The sequence below is a fragment of the Chiloscyllium punctatum genome, chromosome 11 (genome assembly GCF_047496795.1).
Source record: "Chiloscyllium punctatum isolate Juve2018m chromosome 11, sChiPun1.3, whole genome shotgun sequence".
Lineage (NCBI taxonomy): Eukaryota > Metazoa > Chordata > Chondrichthyes > Orectolobiformes > Hemiscylliidae > Chiloscyllium > Chiloscyllium punctatum.
Genome location: NC_092749.1, coordinates 28,563,370 through 28,588,254, shown reverse-complemented (window position 1 = coordinate 28,588,254; position 24,885 = coordinate 28,563,370). Strand labels below are relative to the sequence as shown.

Genomic DNA, 24,885 nt, shown 5'->3' with positions numbered 1-24,885 from the left:
CAAATTATTACAATTGCAGCAAGTGCCATTATCTTGAAGAACCTCCATTCAGTGTTGTTGAGTTGTTGTACAAGCTGAAGACATTATGAACTATTGAAGTAAAGAGAGTTATCCAGGTACTTTAATCCAGGCTGCAGTTGCACTCCTTAGATAAGGTACTGATGGCGGCCTCGTCAGTGGTTGTGGACAGGACACTGTGACTGTGAGTTAGGCAGGTAAGGGAATCTCACTTGCACTGGTAGAAAAGTCTCAGCCTTTAACCTCATTCAATAGCTGCCTGTGTGAATCAAGGTTACATGTACAGGGTATATTAGCAAATTGGTTCCCTTGGCATTAGGGACAAAAAATACTGCAGATGCTGAATCCAAGGTAGGCAAGCAGGAGGCTGGAAGAACACAGCAAGCCAGGCAGCATCAGGAGGTGGAGAAATTGACGTTTCGGATGTAACCCTTCTTCAGGACTGGGGGTGGGTGTAAGGGGAGTCGCAGATCAAGGGGGTTGCGGGGGTCGGGTGGTGAAGTGGGGCACAGCTGAAGACAGGCAGAGGGTATGATCTGGTTGGTCAATGGGAGGAAAACTCCCATTGACCAACCAGATTGTACCTCTGCCTGTCTTCACCTATCCCCACTTCACCAACCTGCTCCACACACCGCCCCAACACTTCCTTTATCTGCAGCTCCCTTTACACCCACCCCGAGTCCTGAAGAAGGGTTACACCCGAAACGTCAATTTCTCCACCTCCTGATGCTGCCTCCCTTAGCATTAGAGGCAGCTCAGAGAAAGTTCACTGGGTTGATCCAGATATAGAGGGATTATGAGGACAGGATGAGTGGTTTTGGCATGTATACATTAATGTTTAGGGGAATGAGAGAAGATCTTACTGAAACATATAAGACTCTGAGGGGACTTTACAGGATAAATGTGACAAAGTTGTTTCCCCTTGCAGAAGATTCTAGGACCATAAAGCACAATCTCATAATAAGGGTCATACATTTAATACAGAGATAAGGAGGCTAGTGAATCTGTGGACTTCCTTAGCATAAAGGGCTGTAAAAGTTGGGTTGTTAGTTATTTTAAGACTGAGATAGACAGATTTGTAATGAGTAAGGGAATCAAGGGTTATGAAGAAGAGGCAAGAAAATGGAGCTGGGGATTATTAGATCAGTTCTTGATGAAGGGCTTATGCTCGAAATATCAATTCTCCTGCTCCTTGGATACTGCCTGACCGGCTGTGCTTTTCCAGCACCACACTCTCGATATTATTAAATCAGTGATGATCTGATTGAATAGTGGAGCAGACTTGAAGGGCTGAATGGCCTACTTATGCATCTACATCTGACCTAGTGATAGAACTGACCAGGGCATTAAAGAAAAGGAGGGCATTCAATTGAGTGAAGTGTTAAGGATATATCATATTTGTATGGACCAGTACAGAGAGAGAGATAAATTGCATTCTCTGGAAGGAGGACCAAGAAATCACGCTTATTTTGCCTGTGTGGCGCACACCCACCTCCAGAGGATGGGACTGAGCAGTCAACCTCTGAAATGAAACAGGAGTGATCAAAAGAGGTGAACTGCAAAAACATGGTTTCCCATTCATGGATGCAGTGTCACAAGAGGTTTCACAATGTAATCAGGGCAAGAAAGATGAGTGGCAAGCCACATTCAAATGCCAACTATGCAGCCCTCCCCCATCCCGACTAACTTCCTTCATCAACCTCCTCCTGCATAGCAGTCTCAATCCAATGTACCCGTCTCCCTCCCTCACAAGGCATTCCCTCAAGTCCTCAGCCGAACTGCGGCCATTGACATCACCTTCATCTTATTACCATCTCATTCACCTCCCTCATATTTACCTTCCATAATCATTGTCCTTTTAGCCTTTACCACAATCCATTTTTTACACATATTATTCCCTGCTTCCTTTCCTTGCAGAACAGAGGACAGAAAACAGGAAGTGAAAAACACCAGGGGCAGCTCTCTAATATTCACCACCTTGACTGCTGTTAAGGCGCTGAAAATTCTAAAGATTCCCATCCAGATTGATAACGTTTAAAAGTAATTCTAAGTTTCCAATTAACAATGGAATGGATAACATGAAAATAATCCCACGTTCAGGTGCTTCCTTCAGTTTTTGGAGTTCCCCAAATCAACTGCCGGCATTAAAGAACACTTCGATCATCTTTCTTCCCCTTGGCCGTGCCAAGTAAATCTCCTAGGTTCCTTAGATGGCTACAGTATGTGTGTCTTTTTGACTAGAGACTGTCTCCCAGTTCATAAGGAATCTGCAGTCTCCTCTTTCTGCTGACTACAGCTTCTGTTCTTTGGAACTCTCTTTTCGGCCCAGTGGCTCAGCGGTTAGCATTGCTGCCTCACAGTGCCATGGACCCAGGCTCAATGCCAGCCTTGGGTGACTGACTGCATGGATTTTGCACCTTCTCTCTGAGCCTGTGTGTGTTTTCTCCAGGTGTGCTAATTTCCTCCCACAGTCCAAAGATGTGCAGGTTACGTGGATTGGCCATGGTAAATTGTCCTTGGTATCCAGGAATGTGTACATCAGGTGGATTAGCCATGGGAAATGCAAGGTTACAGGGAGGGGGTAGGCCTGGGTGGGATGCTTTTTGGAGGGTCAGTATGGATTCAATAGGCCAAATGGCCTGCATCCACACTGAAGGGATTCCGTGATTCTAAGCTGCCTAAAAGTTTTGGAATTATCAAGTCTTTTTTTAAACTAGTGCTCGGCTGCCCTTGCCTCTCATTCCCAGGTATGAGACCTTTGCACTTGCTCAGCCAGGCCTGATGAAGGGCTTATGCCCCAAACGTCGATTCTCCTGCTCCTCGGATGCTGCCTGACCTGCTGTGTCTTTCCAGCACCCACGCTTTTCAACTCAATGAAGCTTGTTTGTCAGGTCAGATTCAGAATAGTCACATGACTCCCTTCATTTTAGCCAACTTTTGGGCACAGTCATAGAGTCATTCAGATGTATAGCATGGAAACAGACCTTTCAGTCTAACTTGTCCATGCCAACCACATATCCCAACCCAATCTAGTCCTATCTGTCAGCACCTGGCCCGTATCCCTCCAAATCCCCTCTATTTATATATCCATCCAGATGCCTTTTAAATGTTGCAATTGTAAAGCCTCCACCACTTCCTCTGGCAGCTCATTCCATATACGTACCACCCTCTGTGTGAAAAGGTTACCCCTTAGGTCTTTTTTATATCTTTCCCCTCTCATCCTAAACCTATGCCCTCTAGTTCTGGACACCCCCGCCCCAGGGAAAATACTTTTGGCTATTTATCCTATCCATGCCCTTCATGGTTTTATAAACTTCGATAAGGTCACCCCTCAGCAAGTCCTAAACAAAATACATAATCTTCATAATTGTAACAAAATAGGAGTCCCCCAGCTAACTGGCGTTAGAAGTAAATATCATGCAACAATCATTATGTTGAAGAAATGTCTGCCCAGTGAAAGGTTTGAAATCCTTCCCCATGTCATTTCCAATTCATATCTTTCATTGGGCACAAACCTTTCAAGTGGGATGTCGGGCACACTACAAGAAGAGCTTGAGTGTCATGGACTCTGAGGAAACACAGTCACAAGGCTCATGTATACCATCCACCAGCTCAGAAACACACATCTCAGTGAAGGTAGCTGGGTCACCAGATGGTGGGTGCTTGAGCAGATGCTGAAGGTGAAGACAGCAGCAGGGAGCCATAATGGAGGAAGCAGGATCATCCAAATTCTGTGTGGCTAGGCATAGGTGCTGACAGCCATTGCTGAAAAAGACTATTCCAGAATAACACCAAAGGTTCTATCAACCTTTCCAGAGACACTGCACATCACTAAAGACATTGGGGGGCATATGCCTCGAGGATGCTATCACCAGTAATTAAAGCAAACGAATGAGCAGCCTCTCGCTAGCTCTGCTGAAGGGATAGAAGTAACAGGAAAAGAAAAAGAAAGAGTTTTTAGTTTCACAATGGGAAGTATTTGGGTGTTCATTAGGATGTCAATTTGTCAAATGTATTGTACATGCTTCCATAGAATAAACTGTATTTTAAGTTTCATTGTCATCTCTCACCACTAAGTGTACACCAGCCTAATATGACAAGAGTTGAAAAGGAGCAATGGACACGAGTGAAATGGCAGGATTACTGACTGGTGGGATAGGTTAGGATTGGTGGAGGCTGGTTGGGCGGGGCAGTAGTTTCAGGATCCGCAGGCACATACCTTGCAGAGCCTCAGGTTACTTTACTGTGGCTGTATAAGACTGTCCTGGACATTTATGATACAAACCAGCGCTGCTTTCCTCCTACTACACAGTCTAATTCCTAATTCTAGATATTTCGAATCAACCTGTTTGCTGATGTTATTACACACCTCTGGAGCAGGTGAGAGTTGAACCTGGATCTCCGGGCTCAGAGTAGGGACACTACCTTTGCATCACAAGAGCCCCCACTGCTAACTGCATTTTTTAAAGCTATTTTTCTAATCAATCTGTTCAGAGATGTTACTACACATCTCTGCAGCAGGTGGGACTAGAACCCAGGTGTCTTGACCCAGAGGTAGGGACACTACCACTGAGCCATAAGAGGACCCTTCTCTGCTAATTGTACACAAACTGCATTTAAATAATGCAAGTAGTGGATGTTAACTAAGGATTCACTGGAGCCCTTGTAAAAAGAAAGAGAGGATTTAGTGGCTCAGTGGCAATGTTCATACCGCTGAACCAGGAGGTCTGAGTTCCCATTCCATCACAGGGTGTGATGACCACAGAGCTGTGAACACATTCAAATAGAGTTTTATTTTAATTTAAAAGGATCAGACTGAAACAATGGCTGTTGGACAGGAAGGTGCATGTTTGAAATGCATTTTCCTGCAAGGAATGCTTACATTCGTGCGTAAAGATTGGTTCCACTCCTATCCTTCTGAGATATAGCAATGGAAATTACAGTAGTTCATGACTGCTCCTGCCTGCTGAAGACCTCCAAGTCTGGCAGGCACTCGAATTACAAATTCAATTATCACTCTTGTCCTCATGTGGCTCTTGTACCTTCCCTCTGGCACTGTCAGAATAACATGGCTCAACTTTTTTTAACCCAAAGGAATGATTCTCAAACTGAGAAAACCTTGGACATTACAGTTTTGCAGGCTACTTCCTTTAACACCTTCAGATTGAAATTTGGTCATGTTAATTGGATTTGTCACCCTTTGTTATCATGACATTCTGGCTACTGTTATTTTTGCTGACATTAATTTTGGTCAGTCACTGTCCCTGCTCAATATTAGCTCCACTGGGATATCTAGCATGTTGTCCTTTTCTTCAACTGTAAATACTGATGCTGGCTAATTATTCAAATTTTACAGTCTCCTTTTCCTTTTGTTTTTATTAACAAGGGGTTCAAATTGCTCTCGGCCCATCGTATTGAAGAATCCAACTCTAGAACCTTTAGTAATGATTTGCATTTATCCCTTTCGAATATTATATTATACTTGAAAACACTGAGTTGGCTTTAGTCCTATTACTGTGGCATCAGAGGTGAACCCAAAGGTTTTTGGGATGTCCGAACCGGATTTCATGGCAGTTGAGTCATGAATGCAAATGGCATGGACTTGCTGCTGGATTGTGTCAAAGAGAGAAGGCAACTGTGAAGCCTCTATGACCTAATTGTTACGCAGGAGCTGACATCATGTTTAAGGGGTAGCCCTGCCCATGTTAGTATTGGAAATCATTTTGCAAGCTTTATTAGGAAAACTCTACTTTAAATCTCCAGGCTCTGAATTTCTGTTGCCTCCAGCATGAAAAGACATTCCAAAGTCCAGCAAGAACATTCCTTCACCATCACAGAGGTTCAAATGAGATCTGAGATGGAGGTAGTGCATCCAATACTTGAGGATAAACATGGACAGGGTGGATGATGCCCATACTGTTACCACCTCATTTCCCTTTGCCAGCAGCATTCTGGTAGTTTTCTCCTTAGGGGCTCAATCTATGAAACAAATTAGAGGGATAGCATCTCAGTTGAATGTTGTCCCTTTAGATTTTTGGGTCCAGTATTTCTGCCCTGGCTTCAGAGTGTCAGTTCAGTAGACTTTTACAAAGAGAAATTATCGCCAAGGTCACTTGAGTGCACATTGAGTCGGTCTCCTGAAAATACAATTGACTCTCGCCGTAAATCACAAAAGCCACTGATGAGTGACCAGTCTGCACTGGGCAGGTTACTGAAAGCTGGGATTTTTGCTAAATTGGGGAGATAAGATTAAATCATGTCAAATTGCATTTAAATTACATGCAAAGGGAAGTTAAGCATGAACTTCCCATCCTACTGCTGGTGGCTTGTCTGTTTTGTTAATTTCCTACTGTCAGATTAATCACAAAGAGTTTTCCTGCCACCAGCAGTGTTCTGTGAATAATTCCAGCATCTCCATGCCTGCCCACCTTGCCCCTGCCAGTACTGCATTTGAAATGCTCATCATTAGGCTGTTAACAAAACCTAGTTCATTACTGGGTCCAATGGCTGCAGCTCACCGAGTATTTATCCACTGGGTCATCACCCGATCTGCTGGCCTATTGAAATCTGCACCCATTCAGCAACCTTCCCCCACCAGGTACATTCTGTCGCCTTGCTGAGAACAAGATCACAGATTGTGAATGACTGTAAAGTTTCATTCGGTATGAGAAAATAAAGCAACAATAAAGCCACTGTTCACCCTTCATAGCTTTGAAAGAACTATCCAACACAAACTATTTTACTTTAAAGAGAGGAAATGAATGCAATCAATTATATGAATTGGGACCATTCAGCCCAGTCAGTTTGAATGTTAGTGCGTGGTTCAGCCTAACATCAACAGCCCAGTTTTGACTCTACTTGTGGCGAAGATAGAATTGGGAGTTACTTTTGTCACCTGAGTGTGTTCCGAGGAGAGGAAGGCAATGGCAAACCATTGCTAATCAAAACTGCTAAGAAAAACAGCACAGGATGCAGCATCGGCAGACAATAAGCCAAAGATCTGCCTTCAGGCAGAGCACACAGTTATATAAATAATTTACACTAAATTAATTTAATAAATGTAATTCAATCATTACCTTTGCCATAATGTCAGCATAAGCCATGTAGAGGAAATCTTCTTCGAGATTACTGAGGAAATCATAAGAGAATGCTCTAAGTAATAAGATATAATAATTTTTGAATTACCACTTTTTTTTAGTGGTTGTAGTTTGGTTTAAATGACATGGACCACAATTCCCAAGGAGTTCTCCTGATCTTCCTCCATAACTTTGGCACACCATCGACAGAATCAACAATCAACAGAAATGGCTTTTTTTATATGCCATTTCGCAGGTTTCCTACTGAAGTCAGTGTGAGTTATCAGGAGAAGCTCCATAGAAATTCCATGCCGGCAATCAGACTACCAACCATTGTACAGATATTAATAAAAAAGCAAACTAAAGATGTTGAATTAAAGTTTCACCTTGTCAAGCTGTGGGGAAGAACTCAACAATCAGATCACTTGTGAATGTGCAGGACAAAAATGACCATAAAAGTCATGTTAATGTAAAAATTCAAATCATTCAGTGAAGGGAAGTTGTCCTCCTCTCCCAGCCTGCCATCATATGACAACAGAGTGTTGACCTTAAGTTAGCTTTCTCCCAAAACTGACCTTCACTCTACTGTTAACACACACACTGTCTCCTCTCTGCAACCATTACCACTCCCTTAGCCTTTTGTCCTGCCATACCTTTAATCTCTAAATTCCTTCACCGTCAAATCTGTCCCTGATTTAATCCTCCATTCCACTTGTTCCTGTCCACATTTTTCAGCAATGCAGAACACACCATTTATCCACATCTCTTCACTTCCAAAGAGTCATATTGGATTCAAAACATTAACTCTGTTTCTCTCTCCACAAATGCTGCCAGACTTGTTGAGTTTCTCCAGCATTTTCATTTTACACAGGAAGACTCATTGTAATGATTCTTATTGTTCTCAGTAACTACTGCTTTGCCAGTATAATCTCTCTCCAGAACAAAAGATCACATAAACCCATAGTGTCCTATAAACTATTCTTTACCCATGTTGTAACTTTGACAGAAGTATGGTGAAATTGTTACTTATACACAAAGATACCCATGTGGGAATGGTGTCAAGGAATTTCCAATGTGCTATAGCTAAAAGGACAGTTAAAGTGGAGTTGATTACCAAAGATGAAGTTTTGGCTAATTCTTAAAAAAAAATCTCAACCCCATTACAAATTGTGAGTTCAACTTGCAATGAGGTTTCTAATTTTTGCAACCAGATGTGAACTAAATATACCATTTTCTGAAGTTAACCTTAATTTACATTTATGTTTGTAAAGACATTGTATCAGTGGAATAAAGAATCACATTTGTAAAGTTTAGATGTCGATGAAATGAAGAACCACAACTTCATGATCTTCAGGCCATCTGTGTACTTTATTCTCTCATAATATTTAGCTTTTTGGTCTTCTCTTGTGAAAAGCAAAGACAAAGAAAAGCAAGTTATATTAATTGAATCCTACCATTTTTCAGTTAAAGCTGTCCGACTGAAAAGAAGAATGAGTTGGTGAAGAGGGTCAAGGCGCTTGATTCCCTCCTCTTCTTCCACTGGTTTTTCCTCCCCTGGTTTCTAAAGGAATACAGATAAAGTTATATCTAAACTGAAATTTTATTAGAAAAATTATGACACTGAATACCATCATAGATGGTACAGGTTGTCTAACAAACATTTTAATATTTACAATACAATTTTCAGTGAAATAAGTTGCATAATACAATCAGTTATTTGTTCTGAATGTACCACCTCATATAACTGCAAAGGAACAAATTAGCCTTGCTGGACTATAGTCGGTTTTCTTTTGATTTATACAGTTTGTTTTCCAGGTCTCAAACAGGCACTAACAACAAGACTAAGAACAAATAGTAGATTAATCAACATATATGAAGTGAACAGACTGCTGCAATTCAAACGTGAAAACAAAGTCAAACCCTTGACAATGTGTTCCCTCTGTAATGTGCTCATGGTTTTATATATTTTGAACTTTTTAATTCAAATTTCCAACATTTGCTCTTCATGTGGCTTTAATCAATACATCACCACTACTTCAGCTTCCCTTTCCTGTAACAGTTTCTATTATTTATTAATCCTTCTTGGGACTGAATTGACCTGATAGCATTTAATGGCCATCCTGAGTTATCCTTAAGGAATTAAGAAATTAAATTACAGGACGGAATGCTTCTGTATATTTAAGGCTGAGTCAGAGAGATTCTTGACCAGTGGGGAATCAAGGGTTCAGGGGAAAGGGCAGGAAACTATGCTTGAGGAATGTCAGATCAGCCATGATCCTGAATAGTGGAACAGGTCTACTCCTGTTCCTATTTCTCATGGTCTTAGGTGAAGGAGAGCTATCACATTGAACCACTTCTGTTGGATAGACACCAGCATTTTGGGTGCATGGGAACAACCGGCTAGGGACCGGGCTGGTTTGGAGCATAGCCTTCAGTACCACACTCAGAATGTCCTATCTAATTAGCCATTTGTCGATATCATGTGAAGTCATTTTATTATTCCAAATGATGAGGTAGCTGACATACTTCTTTACATTGTATGACACTACAAAAGTGAAACTTGTTGCTATGTTTATATGTCAGATTTCAGAATGGGAAATGTGAAAGGCACGTGGTTTTTCAATGAATGCTGGTGCACCCATGTAATATACCGAATGTGGAATACTGAAAGTTACAAATTACATGTCACCAGGTTATAGTCCAACAGGTGTATTTGAAAGTACAAGGTTTTGGAGTGCTTCTCTTTTGTCAGGTAGCTACCTGAAAGCTTGTACTTTCAAATAAATCTGTTGGACTATAACCTGGTGTTGTGTGATTTGTAATTTTGTCCACCCCAGTCCAACACCGGCACTTCAACATCATGGAAATGCAATTTAACGAGAACTACATTTTCTCCTTTGCTTAGAAATAACGAACACTGATATTCCTCATTCCACTATCTTAACAAAGGCACTCTTTTCTTTTAAATGGATTACCTTCTTTGCTGAAAGAAAGTACAAAGAAATCAATCACGAATAAATCATTGCATTCGTTGTCCACTTCAAACAGAGCAATGAAAGATGGCGTATGTAACAGACTGTTAAGTGATGATGGATTAGCTATCCTGGTGGAACGGTAAAAGCAAAGGTATGAAATTAAGAACACTGTTTTACATTTCCACTACCCTATTAGTATCCTCAGAAATTAAACTGCACAAAGGTCAATAACAAAATATAACTCACAGCTATATCCTCTATTAGCTTATCTTCAAAATAATGTTCCTCAGTTTCAATCCAGGATTTTTCATAGCCTTGAAGGAAGAGATTGACAGCTCGGTGCCTGAAGGGACATACAACAATGACAATTATGGCACATTATTTGTTTTGCTTGTTACATTAGGGCTATATCAGTCTCTGCATAATGTTAAACTGATTATGTTGCAAGCTGAAGCCCAGGTTATAACACTGTCCTATCAGTCATTGCCATTTGTTATGGCAATATCAGATCATTTCCAATCTCAACTTAGATTTTTTTCATCTACCTCAATCTGATTAGGGCATTTTAATAACAAAAAGTATAAGGATGTCTATACCAACATGAATTGGCTTCTAATCCCTCATCTGAATCTCTGTTAATAAACATAGGTTCCTATCTTTATAACGATTTTCAAAATAACAGTTTTTTTCTTCTTGTAAAATATGTCACAATAACAAAAACCCTTGAGAAATAATATTCAGCAGCACTTAAAATTAATGCGATTTTTGAGAAGATTTGTAGCTCAGGATGAGATTCAAGTTGTAAGCTTGCATGCTGGTGGGTTTGTCCTCAGATGTTTCGCCAACACGCTAGGTAACACCAGCAGTGAGCCTCTAGTGAAGCGTTGGTGTTCTGTCCTGCTTTCGATTCATGTGTCTTGGTCTGTTAAGGTGGGTGATATCATTTTCGGTTCTTTTTCTCAGAGTTTGGTAAATGGGATCCAAATCGATATGTTTATTGGAGGAGTTCCAGTTTGAATGCCAGGCCTCTATTCCTGTGCATGTCTCTGATTAGCCTGTCCTAGGATGGTTGTATTGTCCCAGACAAAGTGGTGTCCTTCTTCGTCTGTGTGTAAGAATACTAGTGATAGCTGGTCATGTCTTTTGATGGCTAATTGGTGCTCGTGTATCCTAATGGCTAGTTTTCTGTCTGTCTGTCCGATGTAATGTTTGTTGCAGTCCTTGCAGGATATTTTGTAAATGACATTCATTTTGCTGGTTGTTGGTACAGGATTCTTTAGGTTCATCAGTAGCTGTTTCAGCGTGTTGGTAGGTTTGTGGGCTACCATGATGCCAAGAGGTCAGAGTAGTCTGGTAGTCATCTCTGAGATGTCTTTGATGTATGATAGTGTGGCTAGAGTCTCTTTGTGTGTTGTGTCTGCTTATTTGGGTTTATTGTTTAAAAATCGGTGGACTGTGTTTATCGGGTGCCTGTTGTTATTGAATATGCTGTTTCAGAATTTTTCTTCTGCTGCTTGTAAGTCCTGGGTGCTGCAGTGTGTTGTGGCCCGTTTAAATAATGTCCTGATGCAGCTCTGTTTGTAGACGTTGGGATGATTGCTCCTGTAGTTGAGTATCTGGTCTGTGTTTTGCTTTCCTGTAGACACTAGTCTGCAGTTCTCCATTGATGGTTCGTTCCAATGTGACATCTAGGAGGGGGAGTCTGTTGTTGTTCTCTTTAGTTTAAAGTTAATATCACGAACCGCATTCATTTCTTGGTGTTATACCTGAGAAAGGACATATTGGCTGAAGAAAGTTTGTAATAGAATGATAGAAGTTTTAAATGATGTTGTTTAAATGACTAGGCTTTTATACTCCCTTAGTATAGGAGATTAGTGGTTGATCTCATAGAAATGTTTAATATCATTTGTTATGGACTAGGCCAGACCACTCAAAACATTCTTAAGCAGGCAGCCCAGACTGTAACTTTGCTATTCACTTTGGTAAGTGTACTGTGAAAATTACCCAGAGTAAGTTAGCTAGGTTGACTACCAGTTTTAAAACAGACAAAAATGTATTCACAAAATTACAGAATGAAACACAAAGAACAGAATATAGAATACCCACAGAACTCAGTCTATTCAAACTATGCTGTTCTGAAAAAGTGCAACAGTCCCGATAAACAAACCTCTTAAACACAGTAAAAATGAAACAGAGGCTTACAGGTTAATGTTAGAAGGACAGAAGGAGAGAGAGTCTAGCAGTCTGTTTCCACACAACTGAACTGAACTAACAACAAGAATTCAGCTTCCAGGACTGACCACTCCCCTTTCATTTTACAGTTTACTTCTAAAACATGAAAGCTGTGGCCTAAAGTCTCATCTGTTTACGTATAAATAAAAAAAGCCTCTCAGTAAACCCTTTTATCTCTGAACTAAACCAGTTGAATCAGAACCTGGACTGTTTTAGACCCCTCTGAGAAAAACCAAGGGCACAGTATCCTTGAGAAAAGGAACAACTTTTAGAAAAAAAGGACCAGCTTTGTGACATTTTAAAGTAATTGATAAGGTGGATGAGAGAAACTATTTCCTCTGTTAGGCAAGTCATGAACCATAGGACCAGAACCTTAAAATAGAGTTAGAGGCAAGAGATAAGGAAAGGACAGCGGAAATGAAACACTTTGAGTTACAGTTGAAAGCAGAAGAGAAAGAAGAAGAATGAATGGCTTTAGCAGAAGGGAAAGGAAAAGAACGAAGGGCTTTAGCAGAAGAGAAAGAAAAAGAGAGAGAGTTTGAACTTCAAAAATTGGCACTTGAATAAGTAAGTCAGCTAAAAAGGCTGGAGATAAAGGCTGACGGTCAGCTTAATGTGGAAGGGCTCAGTTGTTAATGGGTGATATCATAGAAAAGGGAAGTGAAAATCTAGCACTATCTTCTCAAAATGTTGTTGAGGTCAACAGAAAATCTCAGAACTGACAGTTTGTTGGGTAAGGGTACTAAGGGTTACTGAACCAATTAAGGTAGGTAGACAGAGTTAAGCTAGAGGTCAATCATGATCTCACTGAATGGTGAAATATGCTTAAGCAGCTAAATGACCTAATCCTGTTGCTACATGAAGATAATGCCAATACCCCATTTGCCTAATGGTGCTGCTGGTGACAGCAATATCAAGTTTATCTGCAGTGAAATATAATGGTTTGTCATGCAGCCTCTGAAGATTCCAGATCTGCCAGGTGTTTCATAAAAGTTCAGACGATGGCCTGCCATCAATTTCATTTAGAAAAAATAAACAACACGTTCCACTGTCGATTTTTGCTTTCATCTGGCTTTATCAGCTGCACTTGTGACCAGGGTACAATGCCAGCCAACTAAATATGAGTAAAGTGTACCTGACAGTCGGGAGAGCAACATTCCCCCAGAACTTGCACAGCGATGTCAAAGCAACTTGGGTGATGTGCTCGAGCAGCATGTAGAAAGGCAGAGACACTCCATGTGCACTATAAGTGTTACCACCTGATACCGAGTGTGTACTCTTTGTTGAGTGGCTCAACCTGTCTATATGATGCATTTTGCCAGATGTAAGCAGTCCTATTAGAAGAATGAATACCTTCACTTTTAAAACCACATTCCTCCTTTAATTATGTCTTTGTCACCTTCAGAGTAGGCCTCTCCAGTACCATGGAAAAAACAATGACTGCAGATGCTGAAAACCAAATTCTGTACTACATCCTCAGGAGAATTCATACTCTCAACAAACAGTATTTCAATTCCATCTCAAACATCAAAAACTGTAAGTACAACAAACTTTTATCCACCCACCTCCATAACCAGCGCTCCTCAAACATTCCAGAAGATTCCCTTGGCCTCGGAAACGCCATTAGCCATGCGGCTGACGCAGCTACCACCCCCACGCTGAGTGATAATGTCACTTCCGCCCACATCATGGCCACTCCCACAGCCACTTCCGGCCCTCACATCATCGCTGATGCCACACGCTCAGTGACTCCCGCCACCCCTACTGCCATGATCACTACCACTTCCGCCTCCACCAGCGCCACTCACCTGCATTCTGCTGACACGCCCCCCACAGACCCCACCGTCACTATCCCCACACCCCAGAACCCCGAGGGCAACATCACCCCAGCTCATGCCTCCACCCCAATTCCCCCCACCATCACACCCACTCCAGGTACTGGCTCCGACCCCACTCCCAGCTCCACACCCACACCAGATCCCAGCTCCCAGCCCTGCCGAGTTTTCACCATCCCTCCAGACCTCCCACTCACTGAGGACGAACGATCAGTCCTCAGCAAAGGACTCACCTTCATCCCCCTCCGTCCACGCATCAATGAATTTAACACACGACGTGACATCGAACAATTCTTCCGTCGCCTCCGCCTCCGAGCTTACTTTCACAATCAGGACTCCCGCCCACCTTCCGAGGACCCCTTCGCCCACCTCCAACACACTGCATCCACCTGGACACCCCGCGCTGGCCTATTACCTGCCCTCGACCTCTTCATTTCCAACTGCGGCCAGGACATTAACCGCCTCAACCTGTCGTCCCCCCTCCCCCACTCCAACCTCTCACGCTCACAACGCGCAGCCCTCCAATCCCTCTGCTCCAATCCCAACCTCACCATCAAGCCAGCGGATAAAGGGGGCGCAGTGGTAGTCTGGCGCACTGACCTCTACACCGCTGAAGCCAAACGCCAACTCGAGGACACCTCTTCCTACTGCTCCCTCGACCATGACCCCACCCCCCATCACCAAACCATCATCTCCCAGACCATACAGAACCTCATCACCTCAGGAGATCTCCCACCCACAGCTTCCAACCTCATAGTCCGGGAACCCCGCACTGCCCGGTTCTACCTCCTTCCCAAGATCCACAAGCCTGACCACCCTGGCCGACCCATTGTCTCAGCATGCTCCTGCCCCACTGAACTCATCTCTACCTACCTTGACACTGTCCTATCCCCCCTAGTCCAGGAACTCCCCACATACGTTCGAGACACCACCCACGCCCTCCACCTCCTCCAAGACTTCCGTTTTCCCGGCCCCCAACGCCTTATCTTCACCATGGATATCCAATCCCTCTACACCTCCATTCGCCATGACCAGGGCCTCCAAGCCCTCCGTTTTTTCCTCTCCAGACGTCCCCAACAGTACCCTTCCACTGACACTCTCATTCGTTTGGCTGAACTGGTCCTCACCCTTAACAATTTCTCCTTTGAATCCTCCCACTTCCTCCAGACCAAAGGCGTAGCCATGGGCACACGTATGGGCCCCAGCTATGCCTGTCTCTTTGTTGGCTATGTAGAACAGTTGATCTTCCGTAATTACACCGGCACCACTCCCCACCTCTTCCTCCGCTACATTGATGACTGCATTGGCGCCACCTCGTGTTCCCACGAGGAGGTTGAGCAATTCATCAACTTCACCAACACATTCCACCCTGACCTTAAATTTACCTGGACTATCTCTGACACCTCGCTCCCCTTCCTGGACCTCTCCATCTCCATTAGTGACGACCGACTTGACACTGACATTTTTTACAAACCCACTGACTCCCATAGCTACCTGGATTACACCTCTTCCCACCCTATCTCTTGCAAAAATGCCATCCCGTATTCCCAATTTCTCCGCCTCCGCCGTATCTGCTCCCAGGAGGACCAGTTCCACCACAGAACACACCAGATGGCCTCCTTCTTTAGAGACCGCAATTTCCCTTCCCACGTGGTTAAAGATGCCCTCCAACGCATCTCGTCCACATCCCGCACCTCCGCCCTCAGACCCCACCCCTCCAACCGTAACAAGGACAGAACGCCCCTGGTGCTCACCTTCCACCCTACAAACCTTTGCATCAACCAAATCATCCACCGACATTTCCGCCACCTCCAAAAAGACCCCACCACCAGGGATATATTTCCCTCCCCACCCCTTTCCGCCTTCCGCAAAGACCGTTCCCTCCGTGACTACCTGGTCAGGTCCACACCCCCCTACGACCCACCCTCCCATTCTGGCACTTTCCCCTGCCACCGCAGGAACTGTAAAACCTGTGCCCACACCTCTTCCCTCACCTCTATCCAAGGCCCTAAAGGAGCCTTCCACATCCATCAAAGTTTCACCTGCACATCCACCAATATCATTTATTGTATCCGTTGCTCCCGATGTGGTCTCCTCTACATTGGGGAGACTGGGCACCTCCTAGCGGAGTGCTTTAGGGAACATCTCTGAGACACCCACACCAATCAACCAAACCGCCCCGTGGCCCAACATTTCAACTCCCCCTCCCACTCTGCCGAGGACATGGAGGTCCTGGGCCTCCTTCACCGCCGCTCCCTCACCACCAGACGCCTGGAGGAAGAACGCCTCATCTTCCGCCTCGGAACATTTCAACCCCAGGGCATCAATGTGGACTTCAATAGCTTCCTCATTTCCCCTTCCCCCACCTCATCCTAGTTTCAAACTTCCAGCTCAGTTACTATCTCCTTGACTTGTCCGACCTGCCTATCTTCTTTTCCACCTATCCACTCCACCCTCTCCTCCTTGACCTATCACCTTCATCTCCTCCCCCACTCTCCCATTGTACTCTATGCTACTCTCTCCCCACCTCCACCCTCCTCTAGCTTATCTCTCCATGCTTCAGGCTCACTGCCTTTATTCCTGATGAAGGGCTTTTGCCCGAAACGTTGATTTCGCTGCTCGTTGGATGCTGCCTGAACTGCTGTGCTCTTCCAGCACCACCTGTCCAGTACCATGCTCAGCACTTTTCCCAGTTACATCATATAAAAGATCCCACTTGGCAAATGCACCATTCTGCAAATCCTGTCTCCTGAAATAAATTAGTATTAGTTTGGGGTCATTTTCAAAAATGAATTATATTTAGCATTGATAAATTCCCTAGACCAGATGAGCTACGTCCAAGAGTATTGGAGGTGGTGGCTACAGGGATAATGGATTATATTTCAAAATTTTAAAGATTCTGAAAAAGTTCCTGCAGAGTAGCAAATTATTTAACATGACAGGTAGAGAGAAAGCAAGAAATACAGACCTATTAATTTGATGTCAGTCATTAGGAAAATGATGCAATCAATTATAAAGGATGTGATAACTGGATACTTAGAAAATAACAATATGATTGAACAGAGTCAACATGGCTTTATGAAGGGAAATCATGTTTGACAAACGTGTTGGAACCTTTGAGGATGCTGCTTGTTGCAGAGATAAACGAGAGTCAACAGATGTGGTGTGTTTAGAGTTAAAGATAGCAAATAAAAAGTAGTAAATAATAAAAAGTAAAGAATAAAGTTAATAGAGTTTTGGGTATCCTTGTATCCCAGTCATTGAAAGTAAGCAAGGAAGTGCAGTAGGCAGTAAAGAAGGCAAATGTATGGTATCTAATGTTATGGACCAGGCCGAACCCGCTCAAAATTTATTAAGAAGAGAGCTGAGACCCTAACCATTCTTATTTAAAGTTAAGTGCAAGGTATTACATTCCAGATCCAACTTGATTGGTCAAACTACTTGATGTTAAACAAAACACACTTTATTTTTACACTACAGTTAAAATACAGACTAAATACAAATAAAATAATTGGTTTAACTGTAACTCTATTGAAATGCTTAACAAAATAATAGATATATTAACTATTACTAATTAACTATTCCAATACAGTAGCATCCCATAAACACACGTTTGGCAAAGGCAAATTCAACAAAATTGATTATCTCATATACAATGCTAGCAACAGGAAGAGAACCCTAGCTTTTAGCTGGAACAGAGAGAGGAATAAGAGTTTCCACATCCAGCGTCAGGACCCCAGCAACTGCTGAAAGCTAAAACTAAAAAATCTGGTTCTGTGGGAGCTTGGCCCCATCCATTCATGCTGCTATATTGTTCCAACTTTTTTTTTAAAGAGCCCCAAGGCCTCACAAGTCGTTTACTCTATTAGCAATGAGCTAGACTGCTCGACACCTCTGCCTCAAACTTTCTTCAGAAAAGAAACCAGGACAAAATGCACCTCTTAGAGCCATAGTATCATCACACTAAGTACAGGAGTAAACATGTCTCGCTGCAGTTGCATAAAACTTTGGTGAGCCCACACCTAGCTATTTAATACAGTTTTGGTCACCTTATCAAAGGCGTACATATTGCCATAGTGGGAGTGCAATGGAGGTTCATCAGATTAATGAGGAGACATTGAAGAAGTTGGGCCTGTTTCCTCTCGAGTTTCAGCAACTGAGAGGTAATCTTTCTGGAAATTTCCATGTACTTTGATGGGGTGTGACAGGAAAGACGCGAACAGGACTTTTCCTCTGATGCTGTGACAAGGACAAGCTGATCCATGCGTGGGAAGATATAAATGCTTGTTACAGGTTTATTAACTACAGTGAGAAAACATTAGTTCCTACCGTGGTAAATTATAGAGCGGTGCCATCCGGAAGCAGGCCACAACTGCCCGTTTACGTTGTTTTGACAGCAGTTTGTGCCAGACAGCCTTTTTAGATCTCTGGGGATGCTCCACCTAATGCATAAGGTAGAAATGCAAAGCTCAGGCTTACCATTACAATTGTGAGACAAAAATGGTTCAGTCATCGTTAGTTTAACCAATTCTGGAATTTATTCTCATCACGTCCACGACAATGAGATTGTACAGGGTTGACTGGTACTTTAAGGTTTGAAGCCAAAGCCCAGTTGAAATCATACGATTAGACATTAACATACATTGTGCACTGATACAATTTTTTCCCCATTTGCTATTACATTACTCAAATGTTAAGACAGCAGCTTTGCAATGGGTTCAATAATGTGTAACTTAGATGATTTCAGGTTTACAGCTAGACCTACAGGAATGTACACCATAGCAAATAATGTGGGTAGGTTTATTCTTGGCTCTGCTAATGCAAGTTAAACCGTGGAAACAGAACATAGACCGAAGGTTCTGTTTCCATGCTGTACATCTCTATGACTCTGTGTTCAAACTCGTAAAAGGAAATTTTAATTCTGCAATAAGGAAATTATTCTTAATGAGGAAGTGATCAAGTTTAGAGCCCCAGCCTGGAGCATGTATGCAACCTGGGCAGTGATGCATCTGCAGAGCTATAACAATCGAGATCTAATCAATGAACTTCACTGCAATCTGATTTCACCAACTCAGGTTGAATGATGTGAGGATCAAAAAAGAATGATTCCTCAACAGAACTAGGGCTCTTGAGGCATAAGCATTGCCAGGGATGGGGCTGGGGTTTGAATGTGGTGAGCTAAACAGCAACTTAGTAGCAGATCATTAGAGAAGCAGAGAAATATAGAGTAGTGGAGACCTGACGTTTCCTTATAGCATGAAGGAGCACCCTTACTACTCCTAAGCCCCAATAATACACTAAAATACTACATTTATTTACCTTTTTGGTAGTTTCCAAGGTCTGTTCCTGAATGGTGCCAGGTTTCCCCAGCAGAGCCAGCACTTGCTCCAAAGTGCATGGTCACACGTGAAAATGTTATTGAGGTCTAAGTGACATTATCATTGATAAGCCTTACATTTCTATAAGTCCCACAACATCCTGGAGAAGAGTGGTATGTAATGGGAAGTGGATGAGAATCATATTGGGTCAGACACTGCTCCAATTTTACCCCTAACCCTCTGACTTGGGTACAACTGTTTGCATTGGGAATCAGAGATTGAAGGTGAATCTTGGGAAGCGAAGACCAGGCAGAGTGATGTGACCCTTGCAATAATGCAAGGAACAATTAGACATAGCAATGGAGGGAATGGAGAATCATTTCAAGTTTACGAACTGATTGGCCTGCCTAATTTATATGGTAATCTCAGCCGACTAGTAATCCAGAACACCAGGTTATTTTTTTAGGGACATGGGTTTAAATCCCTCTATCATAGACAGCTAAATTTGAATTCAATAAGAAAAATCTGGTATTAAGCAAAAGCTGGACTAAAAAACAATGTAACCAGTGTTGATTGTTGTAAAAACCCATATAGTATACTAATGTCCTTTGGAGGAGGAAATTTGCAGTCCTCTACTGTTCTACCACACACACACACACACACACACACACGAGTCAAAACCTACTGCAATGAGATAGACCTTTGATTAGGAGCAGGTAATAAATGCTGGACTAGTCCGCATCACTCATATCCTGTGAGCAAAAACAAAAAAGTTGTATCAAAACTGCAGCACACAGAATTCTACACCATTGGACTTATTGGGTACCTTGAGTGGCACGGGGAAATAACGAGAAAGTTGGAGCAATACGTTGAGAATGGAAAAATAAGATTCTTAACATCAAAAAGAATAATTACCAATTTTTCCCTTAAAGGATGAAACACTCATTCCTAAATGTCTAAATCTCACGAATGAACAGGGACTATCTTACTTCATTTCAGTAATCTACCCTCATTTCTATTCAGTTGTCAATTCTCCCCTCCTTCCTCAATAAACTAGGTGGCATCAGTTTCTGACATAACAGTCAGAGCAGTTACCTAGCGGCAGATGATTAGATTACTTACAGTGTGGAAACAGGCCCTTCGGCCCAACAAGTCCACACCGCCCCACTGAAGCGCAACCCACCCATACCCCTACATTTACCCCTTACCTAACACTATGGGCAATTTAGCATGGCCAATTCACCCGACCTGCACATCTTTAGACTGTGGGAGGAAACCCACGCAGACACGGGGAGAACGTGCAAACTCCACACAGTCAGTCGCCTGAGGCGGGAATTGAACCCGGGTCTCTGATTTCACCAACTCAGGTTGAATGATGTGAGGATCAAAAAAGAATGATTCCTCAACAGAACTAGGGCTCTTGAGGCATAAGCATTGCCAGGGATGGGGGTGGGGTTTGAATGTGGTGAGCTAAACAGCAACTTAGTAGCAGATCATTAGAGAAGCAGAGAAATATAGAGTAGTGGAGACCTGACGTTTCCTTATAGCATGAAGGAGCACCCTTACTACTCCTAAGCCCCAATAATACACTAACCACTGTGCCACCGTGCCGCCGTGCCGCCCACAGAGATAATGACCAGATCATTTGTTTTGTTGAGGTTGGTCAGGAGACAAGTTTAGGGAGATGCCACCAGATAGATTTTTTTGAACCACAAGCATCAGCCTGCTTGGCAGATTGATAGAAAGGGTAGGCAACTTAGAAAGGGAGCAGTTGTCTTTTTTCTGATAAGATTCGAACATGGCACCAAGATTCACTGCTGCTCCATGCTCAGAGGCTGCTCTCCGCCCCACTCCAGCTTTCAGCTCACTGATTAATGCTTCTTCAGGATTTATGACAACTCGATGTTCACCACCATTTCCCTGGACACCATCTTCTTTCACTCTTTGTCCATGCCAATGGGCATCACCAAACCAGCAGTCTCACCACATCGTCATAGCTGTATTCCGACCAACTTTCATACCAGTTCAGCCCCCCAGGACTTTGCAGCTCAGGGAACAATGACTTGCACTTACTTCTGCCAAATTATAGGGACACACATGCACCTCATAAATCCATACAAGATGCATCTTTTGACTTTTCATTTATTTTCTTCATTCTCGCTCATTTTGCACTGACTCAGAGATTATCAGGTTCTCTGGCTTTCATTGATTTTTAGTGTGTTGGTTCTGGTGTTCCAACTTACAAGCTGTCAGTCTCTTTGGACTGCATTGGTATTCCTTGCAGAGAGAAAGGCAGGCACTATGTCACTGCTCAGAGCATGCAACTATCAAGGAGGTAGATTTATTACTGCACAGGCCAATACTACCTCAATGTCATACCTACAGCATATGCCAGCAGCTTATGCACAAACATACTGCACATTCTCCAACTTTGAGCGGCATGGTGGCTCAGTGGTTAGCACTGCTGCCTCACAGCACCAGCGTCCCAGGTTCAATTCCAGCCTCGGGCGACTGTCTGTGTGGAGTTTGCACATTCTCCCCATGTCTGCGTGGGTTTCCTCCCACAATCAAAGATGTGCAAGTCAGGTGAATTGGCCATAGTGCTAGGTGCATTAGTCAGAGGGGAAATGGGTCTGGGTGGGTTACTCTTCGGAGGGTTGGTGTGGACTGGTTGGACCAAAGGGCCTGTTTCCATCATTGTAGGGAATCTAATCTAATCTAATCTAATCTAATAAATGGCTATGTCTGAAAGTCAGAGGAGATTAGTCCTTAGTGCAGTCAAATGACTCTTTCATTGTCACTGAGCCATGTCATCTGCAGAACTTGAGCTCACATGGGGTCTCCAACACTGGTCTTCCAAATCCTTGGCTTGGAGGGGGGCCTGGGATGTCACTGATGCCATTTCTCCATGTTACAGCAGTTTATATCTTCCCTCTGTGACGAGCAGTCAGTTATCCTGGGCAATGAGATTATCAAACATCACTGGCTTCCCCCGTATGCAGGGCTCTATAGATTTTGCTTTGAAAGCACCCTATCGCCAACCTGCCAAGTTCATCAAAAATAAAGGCTTCTGCTCCATCAATGTGCAGTTGTGACTGTGTGACCAGTACTGCCAGGTCTTGGAGATCTGGGCAATGTCATTCTGCATGCACACTAGCAAACTCAAGGTTTGTGCCTCATTCCAAGGTCCTCAGGCTAAATAACGATGGCTGCTGGGAGAGAAACAACATCCCCACCAAACAAGGTGATGAGACTTTTACAAAACTCACACTGACACAGTACAGAGTTACAATGCTTCTCAGTTGGCCACAGTGCGAGAGACAACAGGCCTCCTGACTTTGAGGTTTTGCTGCCTGGACTGCTGACTTGACATATCACTGGGGCAAGCTGTGCCTGCCAGAACTGGCACCAACAATCTCTTGGATGAAGAGGAAGTGGAGGATCCACAGCAACCCACTGATGATGCAGATGAGGATCAGGATATTGATGTGAGAAACATCCAAGATACCATGATAGAGCTAAACATCACCAAACGCAAGAGGCTAGACACTACCTCTGACATCTCCCCTAAACCTTCCTCCAATAACCTTAAAATTATGCCACCTCGTGATAACCATTTCCACCCTGGGAAAAAGTCTCTAGCTATTCACTCTATCTATGCCTCCCATCATCTTCTACACCTCTATCAAGTCACCTCTCATCCTTCTTCGCTCCAATGAGAAAAGCCCTAGCTCCCTAAACCTTTCATCATAGCCCTCCAGTCCAGGCAGGATCCTGATAAATCTCCTCTGCATCCTCTCTAAAGCTTCCACATCCTTCCTATTTTGAGGCGACCAGAACTAAACACAATATTCCAATTGTGGTCTAAGCAGGGCTCTATAGAGCTGCAACATAATCTCACAGCTCTTAAACTCAAGCCCCCTGCTAATGAAAGCCAACATGCCATTCGTCTTCTTAACAATCCTATCAATTTGGGTGGCAACTTTGAGGGATCTATGGACATGGACCCCAAGATCCCTCTGTTCCTCCACACTGCCAAGAATCCTGTCTTTAACCCTGTATTCTGCATTCAAATTTGACCTTCTAAAATTAATGACTTCACATTTTTCCAGATTGAACTCAATTTTCCACTTATCAGCCCAGTTCTACTTTCTGTCAATGTTCGGCTGCAACCTCCAACAGCCTCCACACTATCCAAAACTCTACAAAACCTCATGTCATCGGCAAACTTACTAACCCACCCTTCCACTTCCTCAACCAAGTCATTTATAAAAACCACAGAGCAGAGGTGCCAGAACAGATCCTTGCAGAACACGACTGGTCACCGAGCTCCAGGCTGAATACTTTCCATCTACCACCACCCTCTGTCTTCCACAGTTCTTGCCTAATGGCATTGTAATTCCCCCTCCCCCAATTACTTTCCCATATCATCTGCTCCTATCCCTCTCCATGAGTAAAGTAAAGGTCAGGGAGTTGTGATTACTATCACTGAAAAGCTCTCCCACCGAGAGATCTAACACTTAGCATAGTTTGTTACCAAGCACCAAATCCAGTATGCCCTCCTCTCTCATCGGTCTGTCGATACATTGAGTCAGGAACCCTTCCTGGACACATCTGACAAAAACTGCTCCATGCAAACTATTTGAACTAAGGAGATTCCAATCAATACTAGGGATGTTAAAGTCACCCACGACAACAACCCTGGTTACTTCTGCACCTTTCCAAACTCTGCCTCCCAATCTGTTTCTCCGTGTCTCTGTTGCTATTGGATGCTCTGTCGAAAACTCCCAGTAATGTGACTGCTCCTTTCCTGTTTCTGACTTCCATCCATACTGACTCTGTGGACAAACCCTCCTCGTTGACCTCCCTTTCTGCAGCTGTGATACTATCCCTGATTAGCAATACCATTCCCCCATCTCTTTTACCTCCCCCCAAATCCTTTTGAAATGTCTAATCCCTGGGACATCCAACAACACCCATTCCTGCCCCTGTGATATCCCAGTGTCTGTAATGGCCACAATCTCACAGGCTCAAGTACTGATCCATGATGTAAGCTCGTCATCCTTATGGTCTTATATCTGATGATGTGGAGGAGCCAGGGTTGGACTGGGGTGGACAACGTTAAAGATCACACAACACCAGCTTATAGACCAACAGGTTTATTTGGAAGCACTACCTTTCAGAGCGCTGCTGATGACAACTACCTGATGAAGGAGCAGCGCTCCAAAAGCTAGTGCTTCCAAATAAACCTGTTGGACTATAACCTAGTGTTGTGTGATATTTAACTTTGCCATATATGTGAACCTAGTTATTTCCGCACTCCTTGAAATATTTTGTTGCTGAATAAATACATTCTCATCCTTATGACTGTCCATGTGGTAACTTTTGGCTGATCCCACCTTTCTGTACCCACAATTTACAGGTCCTCCTT

The 24,885-nt window shown here is 43.3% G+C and overlaps 1 protein-coding gene across 2 annotated transcripts in view; it reads right to left on the bottom strand.

Moving 5' to 3' along the window:
- Positions 1 to 24,885, bottom strand: part of ryr2a (ryanodine receptor 2a (cardiac)) — a 758,045-nt gene that overhangs the window by 98,262 nt on the left and 634,898 nt on the right. For both annotated transcript variants that reach the window (XM_072580564.1, XM_072580565.1), the window contains exons 73-76: positions 18,466 to 18,578; positions 10,316 to 10,412; positions 8,549 to 8,655; positions 7,095 to 7,146 (exon numbers count right to left, since the gene is read on the bottom strand). In XM_072580564.1, coding sequence (XP_072436665.1) covers positions 7,095 to 7,146; positions 8,549 to 8,655; positions 10,316 to 10,412; positions 18,466 to 18,578 — 369 coding nt within the window. The remainder of the gene's footprint in view (positions 1 to 7,094; positions 7,147 to 8,548; positions 8,656 to 10,315; positions 10,413 to 18,465; positions 18,579 to 24,885) is intronic.